The sequence below is a fragment of the Ambystoma mexicanum genome, chromosome 4p (assembly GCF_040938575.1).
Source record: "Ambystoma mexicanum isolate Mex_15411 chromosome 4p, UKY_AmexF1_1, whole genome shotgun sequence".
Taxonomy (NCBI): domain Eukaryota; kingdom Metazoa; phylum Chordata; class Amphibia; order Caudata; family Ambystomatidae; genus Ambystoma; species Ambystoma mexicanum.
This window is the reverse complement of record NC_090927.1, coordinates 797,860,170-797,872,592: the sequence shown is the minus strand read 5'-3', so window position 1 is coordinate 797,872,592 and position 12,423 is coordinate 797,860,170. Positions and strand designations below refer to the sequence as shown.

The 12,423-nt window shown below is 44.2% G+C and overlaps 1 protein-coding gene across 13 annotated transcripts in view; it reads left to right on the top strand.

Annotated features, from left to right (window-relative positions):
• The window catches only part of SNX14 (sorting nexin 14), a 2,214,134-nt gene that overhangs the window by 2,178,770 nt on the left and 22,941 nt on the right, over nucleotides 1–12,423 (top strand). For all 13 annotated transcript variants that reach the window (XM_069606348.1, XM_069606351.1, XM_069606342.1 and 10 more), the window contains one exon: nucleotides 3,265–3,321. In XM_069606348.1, coding sequence (XP_069462449.1) covers nucleotides 3,265–3,321 — 57 coding nt within the window. The remainder of the gene's footprint in view (nucleotides 1–3,264; nucleotides 3,322–12,423) is intronic.

Genomic DNA, 12,423 nt, shown 5'->3' with positions numbered 1-12,423 from the left:
AGGGGGATTAAACCTCTTCCCTCATCGATACACCTCTGCTGAGTAGCCGTTAAATATGCAGATGTTGGCTCCCTCTGAGTGAATTATACGTGTGGCACTGTAGGCCTGTAAAATGGCCACTTTATGTTGGAAATTGTGGCGGCAAATAGTAATGGGACGGTTTATAGTGAATGTTTCGATAGCCATAGTTTCGACAACAAATGCGTCAAAAAAATGCATTTTATTTATGGGGATTCTCCCCCAACACCAATTTTAGTTAAACAAAAAAAAACTTTACCTAACAAATGCATTTTTACAATGCATTTTTGTCAAAACTTTTGGCATTCGAAACTATTGCTTCGAAACAATGCCTGGATACCTAATGGGACATGGGTGTTCTCCAGCAGCTGCTCATGGAGAAAGCGATACGTGTATGCCTCGAGGTCTGGTCCTTCCACCTGTTCCGGCAGGCCAACAAGGTGCAGGTTATTGCAACAAGATTTCCTTGTCCTCGACTTTGGTGCCAAAGCCTTGCACCTCTCTTATCAGTCCATCCAGTTCTGTAGAGGTTGCCTTGCTGTTGTTCTCGAGTGCACTGATGCGATGTTCATTGTCCATAGTGCAGTCCGCTTGGGCATTCATTTGTGTCTGTACATCCTGAAGATCTCGTTTAATCTCTTGGACTCTGCTATTTGTCTCTTGTGTTCTCTGGCCGACTACTCTCATTTCTGCCAGGATCGCTTGGAGTTGGTTCTGGACCTCAGTTTTGGGTTGTTGAAGCACAGAGCGGTGTAGGGCTGCTTCGGTTGGGTATAGGTCGGTATCCATGTCAATGTTGCCCAACAGTGTGGATTTTGCGATGCCCAGCAGGTAAGGGGTCGGTAGAGGTCTTAACGCACAGTACGGATGGATTGGCTGAATCCTGTACAGCCCAATACGGTGGAAGGATGTCTCTAATTATGCTCACACGAGAATCAGTACACCCATATAGGGATATAAGGCAAAAAGGCGATCTTGTAAGGATAACAAGTTTAATATTACAAAATGAGGATGGTAGCAAAGGACTCTACTGCCTGAACGGTCTTCTCCTGTCCCTCTTTTGTTCCTTCCTGCCAAAGTGGCTTGAGGTAGGGGTTTATATAGGCCTGGCTTGCTGTGGTGGTGTCACTGGATATGGATCATGGCTTCATCCCAATCTGTCCTTTTTCCATAAAAGGGATGCTCCAAAGCCTTCTTTCTTTGTTGTCAGCAGTTTTGTCAGGCCATCTATATTTTGCTAGCTCTGCAAGCACATACTGTAGCTAGTGCTTTCCTCCTATGCTAAAAACACAGTTCAGCTCTACAGACATTTACAAATCTTGAGGGCAAACCCAATGAGAAACTAAACATTTTTATGTGTACAAACATTTTACAGTCATTCTCACCATATTCCACTCATCCTGCTCATGTTTTATCTCGGTTCTGTAGTCTCCTCCACACTTTACTCTAATTTGTCCCATTCTGCATTTTGTCGCACAGAACATGTAATTCCTATTTTTAACCTGCATGGACCCTTGACGGACAGTAGACAGCTGGTGAGTCAGTTTGTGCTGCCCATAGTGACGAACGCTGCTGCCTAAGCGCCTGTGGTCAATTTTTAGATCCCACAGGCCGCGACGGCTCCAAGATGAGACAGCCGCCAAACTTCACCAAAGCAGCGACAATATATTCCGATACATTAATTTTTCCTCCGATCATGCAGCATGCACTCGTGAAAGATGCAATGTCCCGTGAAGCGGTCTCGGGCTGCAGAGCCTACAGATCAGTCGGCCATCTTCATCGCACCCAACAGCGCCCCTTCACTTCTGCAACATTTTAATGTATTACTCCCTTCGCTGGACATTCACTCACCTTCATTGAACAGAATCCTTCCTACATTATATTGCCAGGCATCCATAGCACATAAATGGACAGAATCATACACATCCTTTCTGTGTTCATCCTTAATGTTTCCTTCCGTGTTCACCTTTCACGGATTCTACTCTGGACTCCGCTACTCTTGGCAGCAAGGCTGAGCAGTCCCTGAAATAGTATTTTGGAGTTTTTGTTTTGGTTCATTTATTGCAAGCCCAATAAATGTAGCCTCCACCCTACTGGGGCTGCCTCCGCCCATCATACAATCGCACACCACTTCTCCCATTACTAGATTATCACTCGGAATATGTCTTGATTTAATAAAAAGCCTGTCACTAGTAAAGAAATAATACAACTTTCACTCCTAAATTCTGCACTCTCCCATCAATCTAGCTGTTCAATCAACACAAATTCAAAAGTCCACACATGTTACCCTTTCCCTCATCCCTGCACGTCTCTCTCCAAAACACTCTTTTTATCTAATCCTATGCCCACTTTACACATCTCCTGTGCTATTTTCCCATTGCCCACACAAACTATAGTCTGGATACCCCAGGTGAGGGCACAATATACAAACAACTGGGTAAGACATGGCACTTTGGAACAACTATTGTGGTGATTTTGGTTAGTATAACATCTTTGTTTAATTTAGCCATAAAAAGAGTAATCATTGAAAAGTTTGTTTTTCTATAGATGTTACCACTTTAGTCCTTCCTGTGAGCGCATTCCTCTGGGAGAATGTTACATTTGTTTATTTTAGTGCATTTGACCAATCTGAACCTGTGTTGATGACACTGGTATGTCAATTTAAAAAAGGCATACTTAAAACAATGAAGAGTATATGACCACACATATGAAATAATGTATCCCTGAACAGTAAACCTAAGCAGAATTATCCTAGACTTAAATTCCAGAAAAAAAGTGCATTAGTCATGTTTTTGATACTATTGTTAAATGCCATAGAATTCCTACCCGCAGATTAACTATTTAGGAATATAATGACGTTTAAACTATTTCAAAACCAGCACTTTGGGTGGAGGACATGGTAGCTCAAAGGCATTTTGAACCAAATTCTGTGCTCAAATTAACTGAAGATACCATAAATCTTTTTAAACCTATTTGCTGTTAGGTTTTTTTACATGCCTGCATTTCTATGCAGGACTGTCCCTTTGGACACATTGATAATTCTCTGGGTATGGCACAGATAACCAAATGTGAATGTAGATGCTTGAGAGTGTGGACGATTGGTTAGAAAAGGTTATTTGGTCTTGTTCATTGTCAGGAGAGGGACTGCCACATGTTTAGCAAATAAAGGTTTGCATGCATTTGAATTGTGTGTAGAAGAAATTAGAATACAATTCCAATTATCTGCTTCTCATGTCTCTCTTGTAGCTCTCTTACGTTCTGCTGGATATTGTGATTCAAGAACTCTTCCCGGAACTCAATAAGGTATGTGGTATGTGCTAACATAAAAACTAGACGTCACTGCATGATTTGTATGGGATTTAAAGTTAGAAAATGCCTAATCAGCAATTGCTGGGATTTTCTGATGCCACTGAATTAGTGTATCCAGGTCAGCATTGTTTTTGTTGTGGGCTGCCACACTTAAACAAAGACCCACAGCAGATTGACTCAGGAGGATAGCTCAGGGGCAACGTGCTCGCCTTGGAAACAAGATGTCACACAGCAACACAGGTTTGATCTTCTGGGTATTAAGCACGTTATAAATAACATATATCATATCAATGGTGTTTATTGTCAAACACAAGGCTCTTTCACTGCAGACTCCCACGGGTAATTGACAAGGTTGCAATCCTCCAGGGCATAGCCCTCCAGACCTTGGGGTAAAGAATATTCCCACAAAAGAACATTGTGATTAACCAACAGCAAAGATGGATAGGATGCAACAACGGTCTTCCTTCCACAGGAAGTATCAAGGGAATCACACTGGTTTAGTAATGGCAATCCTCTTACCACTCATGCTTGCTCCCACTGTTTTCTCCCAGGTGACACCAGTGGAACCTCCACCTCCTCCCTGGTGGGTTAGATGGCTCCCATGGCACCCCAGGAGCCCTAAGGCTGAGCAGTCTCTCCTTGTTCCACTCTCTTCCATCATTTGCTAGACTAGAAGATCCCTTCACGTCCCGCTCTAATTTCCTTACTCTCCTAAGTTACATGGTAGGAAGTAGCTTTAATCTGATCCTTACTGGAGGCTTGCTAGTTCTGTACAGTCGCCCAAAGCCTTTACACAAACGCCTCCCCCTGTGATTGAACAGCTACCAAGGCCGCAATCTTGTGTCCAATCCTCTTCCTCTCATAGCATCAAAGGGCGCTACACCAGTGTTGTGGTGGGGGAAAATGTGGTAGTTCCATCATAGCATCTGCTGTACAGCCGCTTGCAATGAGTTCCCTGCACTTATACCTGAATTGCTCAGCCTGGCCATTATGGTTGGGATGATATACAGAGATTTTAATATGTTGAGTTTCGCACCGAAGCAAGAGCTCTTCATCTTTCTGTAGCAAAATTGCACCACATTATCTGAAATGGTGGTTGAGGGTGCCCTAGTCTTACAAACATGGTCTTCAAAAAGGCAATAACCTTAGCTGAAGAGAGGGTGACAATGAAGCAGACCTCGGGTTCCAGCAAGTTGCACCACTCCATATTGCTTACCCTGGGGAAGGCACTCAGTAGGGCCAACCAGATGAATACCCACTTTATTCCAAGCTCCAACTGGCAACTCACCTGGAGCCATAGGTAACTCTCAATCCCTTCTCACTGCATGCACTTACTCGGCACTCCCTCACTAGTCTATCCGCATACCAGTCCAGGCCCGGCCACCAGTACTGACTCTAGAGCAGCAGACAAAACCACATTCCCTTATTGCGTGGTCTGTCAGTGCACTTCTCATTCCCAAAGGGGGATCACTTCATCACCCCAGAATAATAGTTCACCTAGGTGTACTCCTCATAAATTTGTTGAAATGGAAGCAGCTCTAGTCTATCGCCACCACCTTAGCAGAGGGTCACCCCTTTGTTACATAATTTGCAGTTTGCCTGAACCTGGGCTCCACGTACTCTGCTGTATCCTATGTGTCCTTGGTGAAATGGCCCAGGCAAACTACCCATTGGGCGTCCTCAATTGAAACAATATTAATCATCAGCCTATACTGTTGTTTGTCAGACAGTGTTCAAGGAAATTCTCCCTCCCAGAAACATGCACCACCACAGAGGTGTGTTCTCACAACTTCGAATTGAGCCTGAGCCATCTGGGATATACTTTATTACTGTGCGCATTAGTCCACAGGCCTACCAGGGGTTTGTGGCCAGTCATGAGGGCAAACATGGCTTGCCATAGGTACTGCAAACAAATCTCCACTGCCCAATCCCAGACACAAGTCAAGGTTTATCTTTCTATAATTCAAAACCAGCACACTCAGTTCGCTATACTAGAGTTAAGACTTACTAACATTCACCTTCACCCTTCCCCTTATTTGGGAGAATACTGCCCCCCAACCATATGCACTTACATCCACTGCCACTACTGAGGGGTATTTGGGTACTCAGGTGCTGACAATATCTGTTTAGTTATACACAAACTGACTTCTTCTGTCTCCTGCTAAATTCCCTCTAAGCTATGAACATGTGCCCTTGTGCAGCTTCCCCTGGGTGCCGCTCAGAAGAGTATTAGCATTGTGCACATTTATCACCTTCTCAAGGAGCATTCATAAGGCACAAGCTACATCTGTTACCTGCCATTTGCTTTCTTTATTAAGAACGCTAATTCTACTAACTGGTCTAAATATTTTGGTCTAGCTTGTTTACATTCCACCCACTATGCAAGGGTGACCATACAAAACTACTAACTTGCCCTCCAATGTGCAGCTTCTCCTACGTTAGCTGTGCTAACGTTACCATATAAGGGAACAGCAATCTTGTAATATCATGTGGTTATCCAGAAATGATCAGGAGTATTGACATAGTCATGTCAGTACTTATACATACCCTTAAGCAAAATATTCAGAAATGTACTCTTTCCAGGCAATCTGCATACTTTGCAAGGTTTCACAGATCCATTTGGTTTATATACATTTATGAATGCTCTAATAACTTTCTCCCGTACATGAATGGGTTCACTAAACATTTGTATAATCCTTCCCAACAATATTGTCCCGGGAGGATAGCTCAACGGCAACGTGCTCGCCTTGGAAACAAGACGACACAAAGCAACACGGGTACGATCCCGGGTCCGTGCTTAGAAACCTCTGGGTATTAAGCACGTAATAAATACACAACTAAGACATATTCCTGTAACAGCGCCTCGATGCCCGCGTGCTGTATGAGCGTAACATTTTTTTTAAAAAAATGCAAATAAAATAAATTGGGGGCATTGGATGAATATTACAATCTTGTTTGCAATGAAAATGTGTATGGAGGTTCATATTCTTAAACTGGCCAAAATATGACAGTGAGGACTTAAAGATTTTTTTCCATACAAAGTATGTCAGTAATTGTTTTACTGCTACACACCTCCAGAGTAGCCTGCCTCACTTTTTACAGAGTATTGCCAACTAATGTTGGATGCCCAGCACCTGGAGTAAAGCACATTGCCTGTTAGTGCAGGACAAATTAACCACTTGTTTTTGAAGGACAGCAAGCTCTAGTAATAGTCTAGGAAATTGCATCTTCTGTTTTTTCTGTGCTCAGGTACTAAGAACCCCTCAATATAATCATGTATTGTGGTTGTATGAACTAGAAGGCAATAGAGTACTACTGTATATGTTGTTGACGGTAACCTCTACAGTAAGGGGGGGTTACAATATGTTATGCTATGTTGATTTAAGAGGCCTGGGATGTTCCAGCCATGGATTTGGGATGTAATGCGGGCATGCAAAGAGCCTAGCTCATGTATTCTATGTTTAGAACCTCTTGCTTACCCCTCCGACGTATTTAAGTGTTATCAAGGAATTGCTGAAGAGGGAGCCTTAGTTACAAGGAGGCCCCCTCATCTGCTATTACCTCTCAGCAGAGCTGCTGCTATTAACATTAAAGGGAAACGAATACGTTTCCCAAGGGACTCCTTAAGAAACCTCTTGGGGCTCGTATTTGTTTAGGCTCCGGTGGTGGTCAAAACTACTAGAGGCTATATTCTGTGCCCTGTCATTTCACTTCCTGTGAAGGTGTTACGTGAAGGGCTCTGATAACATGTTACCCCATATTTTCAGAAATGTAGAGTCAAATTATTTTACAGGGAGTAAAAAGGCAATTCTCATTACCAATGTCACTTGTGAGTGGAAATATATTTAAAATCTAGAACATATATCTTTTTGTAATCAAAACATCTTTCCACCAAGTCATTCACACACATTAAAAGATATTTTGATCTTTTATCCCATAAAGTTCCTCTTCATATCAAACAGTTATTTTCGAGGTCCTTCGTGTGCCATTGCTCTGCTGAAACCTCTCATGCAAAAATGTCTGTGTAGCTTAGACAGTGGAAGCAGGGGATAGGTTCCTTGGTGTCCATTGGTTCTTTTTTTTTGTTTGGCATATTTGTACTCTTTTTTTGGGGGTGTTTTCTCCTTTTATTGGCATGTTTTCTGGCACACTTATTTTAGTTGCCATTATTCTGTCTGGCAAATAAATGAATGTCTGAATTTATTGCCATCCACATGAGAAATGATGAGCAATATTTATTCTTTACAACACATATGGGTGATTTTTTTTCCCAGTGGCATAAAACAGGTTCTGTGTTGCCTCGGAGCAGTGTTTGTCATTCAACACATGTAATGCTTTCTTTTGGTAGATACATGTATTTATCTCTGCACAGGAGTAGTTTTGATAGGTACTGTGGCGGTTCTTGAACTCTGATTGGTTTATGAACTCTTGGAATCTAATAGAACACATTTTATTTATCCAATATGCTTTGAAAAGATGCTCCTGTTATATAGATTTGTAAAGAATATCAGTGCTTAGGGAGGAAGAAATGCTTTCACACACAAGTAGAAATTACATGCGACTACCTTTGCATGCTAAGTCAGTTGCTCCTATAGAAAATAATGTGTCTAGGAAAGCGCTTAGAGGAAACATTGATTACTACCTGTTCCGAACACCTTCTTCTCCACCTTAGCTCTTTCAGTCTCACCTTCTTTGCTTCTCCTGTCACTTCCAACCTCCTGTCTCTAGCTCTCCTAATTCCAACCTCCTACAAAATTGCACTGTCACCTTTTCCAAACACCCACACACTTCTATGCCGTTCTATTATATGTCCTCACTATTCCAGGGCTGGATGTTGGCAAATTAATTCTCTGGCTCAGGTGCATCTATTTGATTAGCTCTGGTCTCTCACATCTCCTGGACCTCGACAAGGTTAGTCCATTATCTTGGAATCACTGCAAGCCTCACACAGAGCTCTGCGTCGGGGAGGCAGAACCAGTATTGCTCTGGCAGCAGCCACTTCAAGGATTCCACTCTCTGCTCGTAGACCACTAAGCTGTACTACCATTCTGTTCACAGTGCAATTTTCACTCTTAAAATGTGAACTATTTTCCAACCACTGGGCCTGTTTTCAAGGGTCCACGATGCTCTTGACTTAACACATTCAGACATATTTCAGATGGCCCTTAAAAGGGTCAGGTGTAACTGTGGCACCAATGTAATGAGTCCCTGCCTACTGATATGTGTGTTGCAGGGTGACATGGGAATGCTCCTCACACCACCCTTTGCCCCAGCATCACAGAGCAAATGGAGGCACCCAACCCCAAGGTTCCTGTACGCCCCCACCCCAAAATCCCCTCAACTCGACAATCAGGCAGGGGACATTGTCACACTCTTTTAAACCTGCAGGACACGTACTTTCATGTCACCGTCCACTCCATGCATCAGAAGTCCATTTGTTTGGTAGTACGAGGCACTTGTTACTAGTTTGTAAGACTCCCTTTCACCCTTGCTTTGCCCCTTGACTGTTGACAAATGCGATGGTGGTAACAGCCAATCCTCAGATGAAAGGTGCATGTTCTTCCTTATCTTGATGACTGGTTTCTGAGAGACAAGTTGGAGCATAAAGGGTTTGAGGACCTCAGAACGACTTGTATCCTTCTTCCTGTTCTGGGGTTTTCCATCTACTTGTAAAAGTTCACCTGACGCCCTCTATGAGCCTCCAATTCCTCATGGCAGTCTTGGCTATGTAGTGGGGCATGACTTTCCCTCCGCTAGAGTGAGGGGCAAGCATGCAGACCCAGCAACCCTCCGCCAACCAATTATGGAATCCCCATCTGGCGTATTCTTGAGAATCTTAAGGATCATTGTGTCTTGCATTGTTACTGTGACGCATGCAAGTTGTGGACGCTGGAGGGTTCCAGTTTGCAGGATACAGAGGGGACTTTTTCCTGCTAATCCCACAGGTCTAAATTGCCGAAGAGATGTCTAGTGTCACTTTTAACTGTGCTTGGTGCATAAACACTATCCCCAGGCTGAGACAGGGGTTACAGCTTGAAAGCAAGATGGGTTACAGTATTTCTGAGCAGTGTCCACATTGAGGTAAGCCAAATAGTATTGAAAAAAATCACAATTTTTTAAATCAAACTTCAATAGATGTGTGACATGTTTTGGCCCGCCCTTTCTCAAGAGCTGAAGGAGTAAGGACATTACACGGCCCGCAGTAGCAGGCGTGTAGTTATGGTTAAGTTGCTAATCTAATAGGAAGAGCACTTTTTCGGCGGCTTATAACTTTGCTCCCCATCGAGAAATCCCAACCAAACTTTGCAAAAAAAGTATATGGCCCGCTCCGAATCAAGTTGGGTGAAGTTTTGTGCGGGCGGTGGGCAAAGTTATAGGGTGGTTCCAAAATTCTTTTTTTCCCCATAGACTGAATGGGGAAAAACTTTGCGCATGGCTACAGGCTGAACGGCTGGATGGGTTTTCACCAGATTTGCGGCAGGAGTGGGGGCTTGGGTCAGAAAGCGTGCTTTTGTGTGTTTGGTGGAAATCCGACCAGTACTTTTGTTGTAAAGAACTGAAATGTATGTCTAAATAACTTAGTGATATCTGGGTCCGCTCCACTGGCCCATTTCCCTGTTCGCTCCACGGATCGAAGTCTCATTGGCCTGCAGTACGCTGTGATGTCGGCGAACATTGGACGTGGCTGGCTGGAGGGAAGCGTGCTGTGCGTCAACATTTTTGGGAAACACTGCCATGGTGTATCGGAGGACAGTGTTGTGCTGTGTGTGCCAAGCCCCTAATGCATTGTGTTCATGGCTGGGCCTCCTGTATGTAATTGTGTGGCCACTAAAAGTAGTCATATCTGCCTCCGCTCCGGCGTCCCTTTTCCCTGTTCGCTGAGCGGTCAAAAATGTGATTGTACCGCAGTATACGGTGACGTGTTGTGCATGGATAGTTTTCGATAATGCTGGCATGTTGTTTCCAAGGGCAGTGAGGTGGCGAAAGGGCCTGGAAAACATATTTTACGGCATCTGGTGGTGGGAAGAAGGGATGGAAAGGTTGGGGAGTGAGAAGTGCTGCAAGTGATACCTCTCATTAGAAGAAGACGGTGGTGTGCCAGCGGTATCCGTGCATACTATGCCAATTTGCGGTTACCTCAACAGGCAACAATCTTGTATGGTAATTGCAGCCAGCCTTCATTATGGCATGCCAGCTGCAGCGGTGATGTCTTTCTGTGATGAGTGGTGGCAGGCGCATTTGCAGAACGGGAGTGCATTCCACAAGACATGAACATTTACAGATAGGGTGTACTAAGGAATGATGTGTGTGGTAAGTCCGTAGCCCCTTTAATGCATGGCTGCAGCCCTTGCACAGAAAAGTATGTCCACTGGTTGAAAAAGTATTTCCACTGGTTGAGAGTCAGTGCCACATTGTCCCTTTGTGTGTGTGGTTTGGCGGCATTGCACACATTGTTGGTTGCATGGGTGTGGTGATTGGTAGAACATCGTACAGTTGTCGGTGTATGGGTGGAGATGCTGCAGTGACCAGTCGTTTACTGTGTCCACTGGGTGCACTAATGGAAAAGTTTAAATATGGAAGAGGTTACAATGCAACTGGTTCTTACATGTGCTTGCCTAGTGTGCATTGCACTATGCAGTATTGCTTGTATGCACGTAGTACAGTGTGGAGAGCAGGACCAATGTTATGAAGATTGTGTTGTTTGGTTGGCATTATTACAATGGTTTCTGAATGAAAGTGGGTAGTGGTGCCAAACCCTGTGGTATGTTTGTGCACTACGGTAAGTGGAACATGTGTGCTTGCATTCCTGCTTTAGGGTGCAGAGGTTGGGTAGAAGTGTTGGTGCCTATGTTGCCTTTCTGATGCCTACAGGTTTGCCTGCATGGCTTTGTTATGTTGTGGTGGGTGTGGGCAAGGCCTAGACTGTTGGGTGCATGGCCGAAGGCCGTAGGCCATGCACCCAACAGGCTAGGCCTTCATCACAGCCACCACAATGTAATGCAGTCATGCACTTGTCAGTATGCATGCATGTCAGGTTGGTGACTTTTACGCAATCGTTGTGGAGGACATTGAAGACTTGGTAGAGCAGCAGACGTGAGCTGCTATGCGTACATTAGCATATGGTGCACATCATTGCCCCTGTTGCACAATAGGGGGCCACATGTCACCATTTGCGTTTGCTATGGTTAGGCCCTTATAAGTCCCTTGCTCTAGGAAGTGCTGTAAGATATTGCAGAATGAAAGGACATGCTCAGCAGCACATATGTAAAATATGGTCAATGTACACAGCCTCCTACATACCGTTCACCACACATGCACCCAACAGCCTAAGCCTACATCACAGCCTCCACAACATAATGCAGCCATGCAGTTGCACTCTGAATGCATTTGAAGTTGGTGACATTTACACAATGGTTGTGGAGAACATTGTACACTAGGTAGACCAGCGGAAGAGAGCTGCTATGTGTAAATTAGCATATGGTGTACATCATTGCCCCTGTTGCACAATAGGGTGCCACATTCCACCATGTGCATTTCATATGGTTTGCCCCTTATAAGCCCCTTGCTTTAGGGAGTGCTTTAAGATATTGGAGCATGAAAGGACATGCTCAGCAGCACACGTGTAAACTATGGCTAATGTACATGGCCTCCTACATACCGTTCAGCACACCCAACGGAACATTATGCAACCGTGCATGCAAATATGTGCCCAGGGTGAAAGCTGGCAGGCTCAATTGCAGGATGGGGAGTGCAGTGCACATAGCATGAGCATTTAAACATGGCATGTACAATGGTGTCTGCATGCATTTGAAGTTGGTGACTTCTACACAATGGTTGTAGAGGACATTGTAGACTTGGTACAGCAGCAGAAGTGAGCGGGTATGCGTACATTAGCATACAGTGTACGTCATTGCCCCTCTTGAACAATAGGGAGCCACATGCCACCATGTGCATTTCCTATGGTTTGGCCCTTATAATCCCCTTTCCTTTGAGAGTGCTTTAAGATATTGCAGCATGAAAGGCCGTGCTCAGCAGCACACATGTAAACTATGGCTAACATACACAGCTTTCTACATACCGTTCAGCAGACCCAAC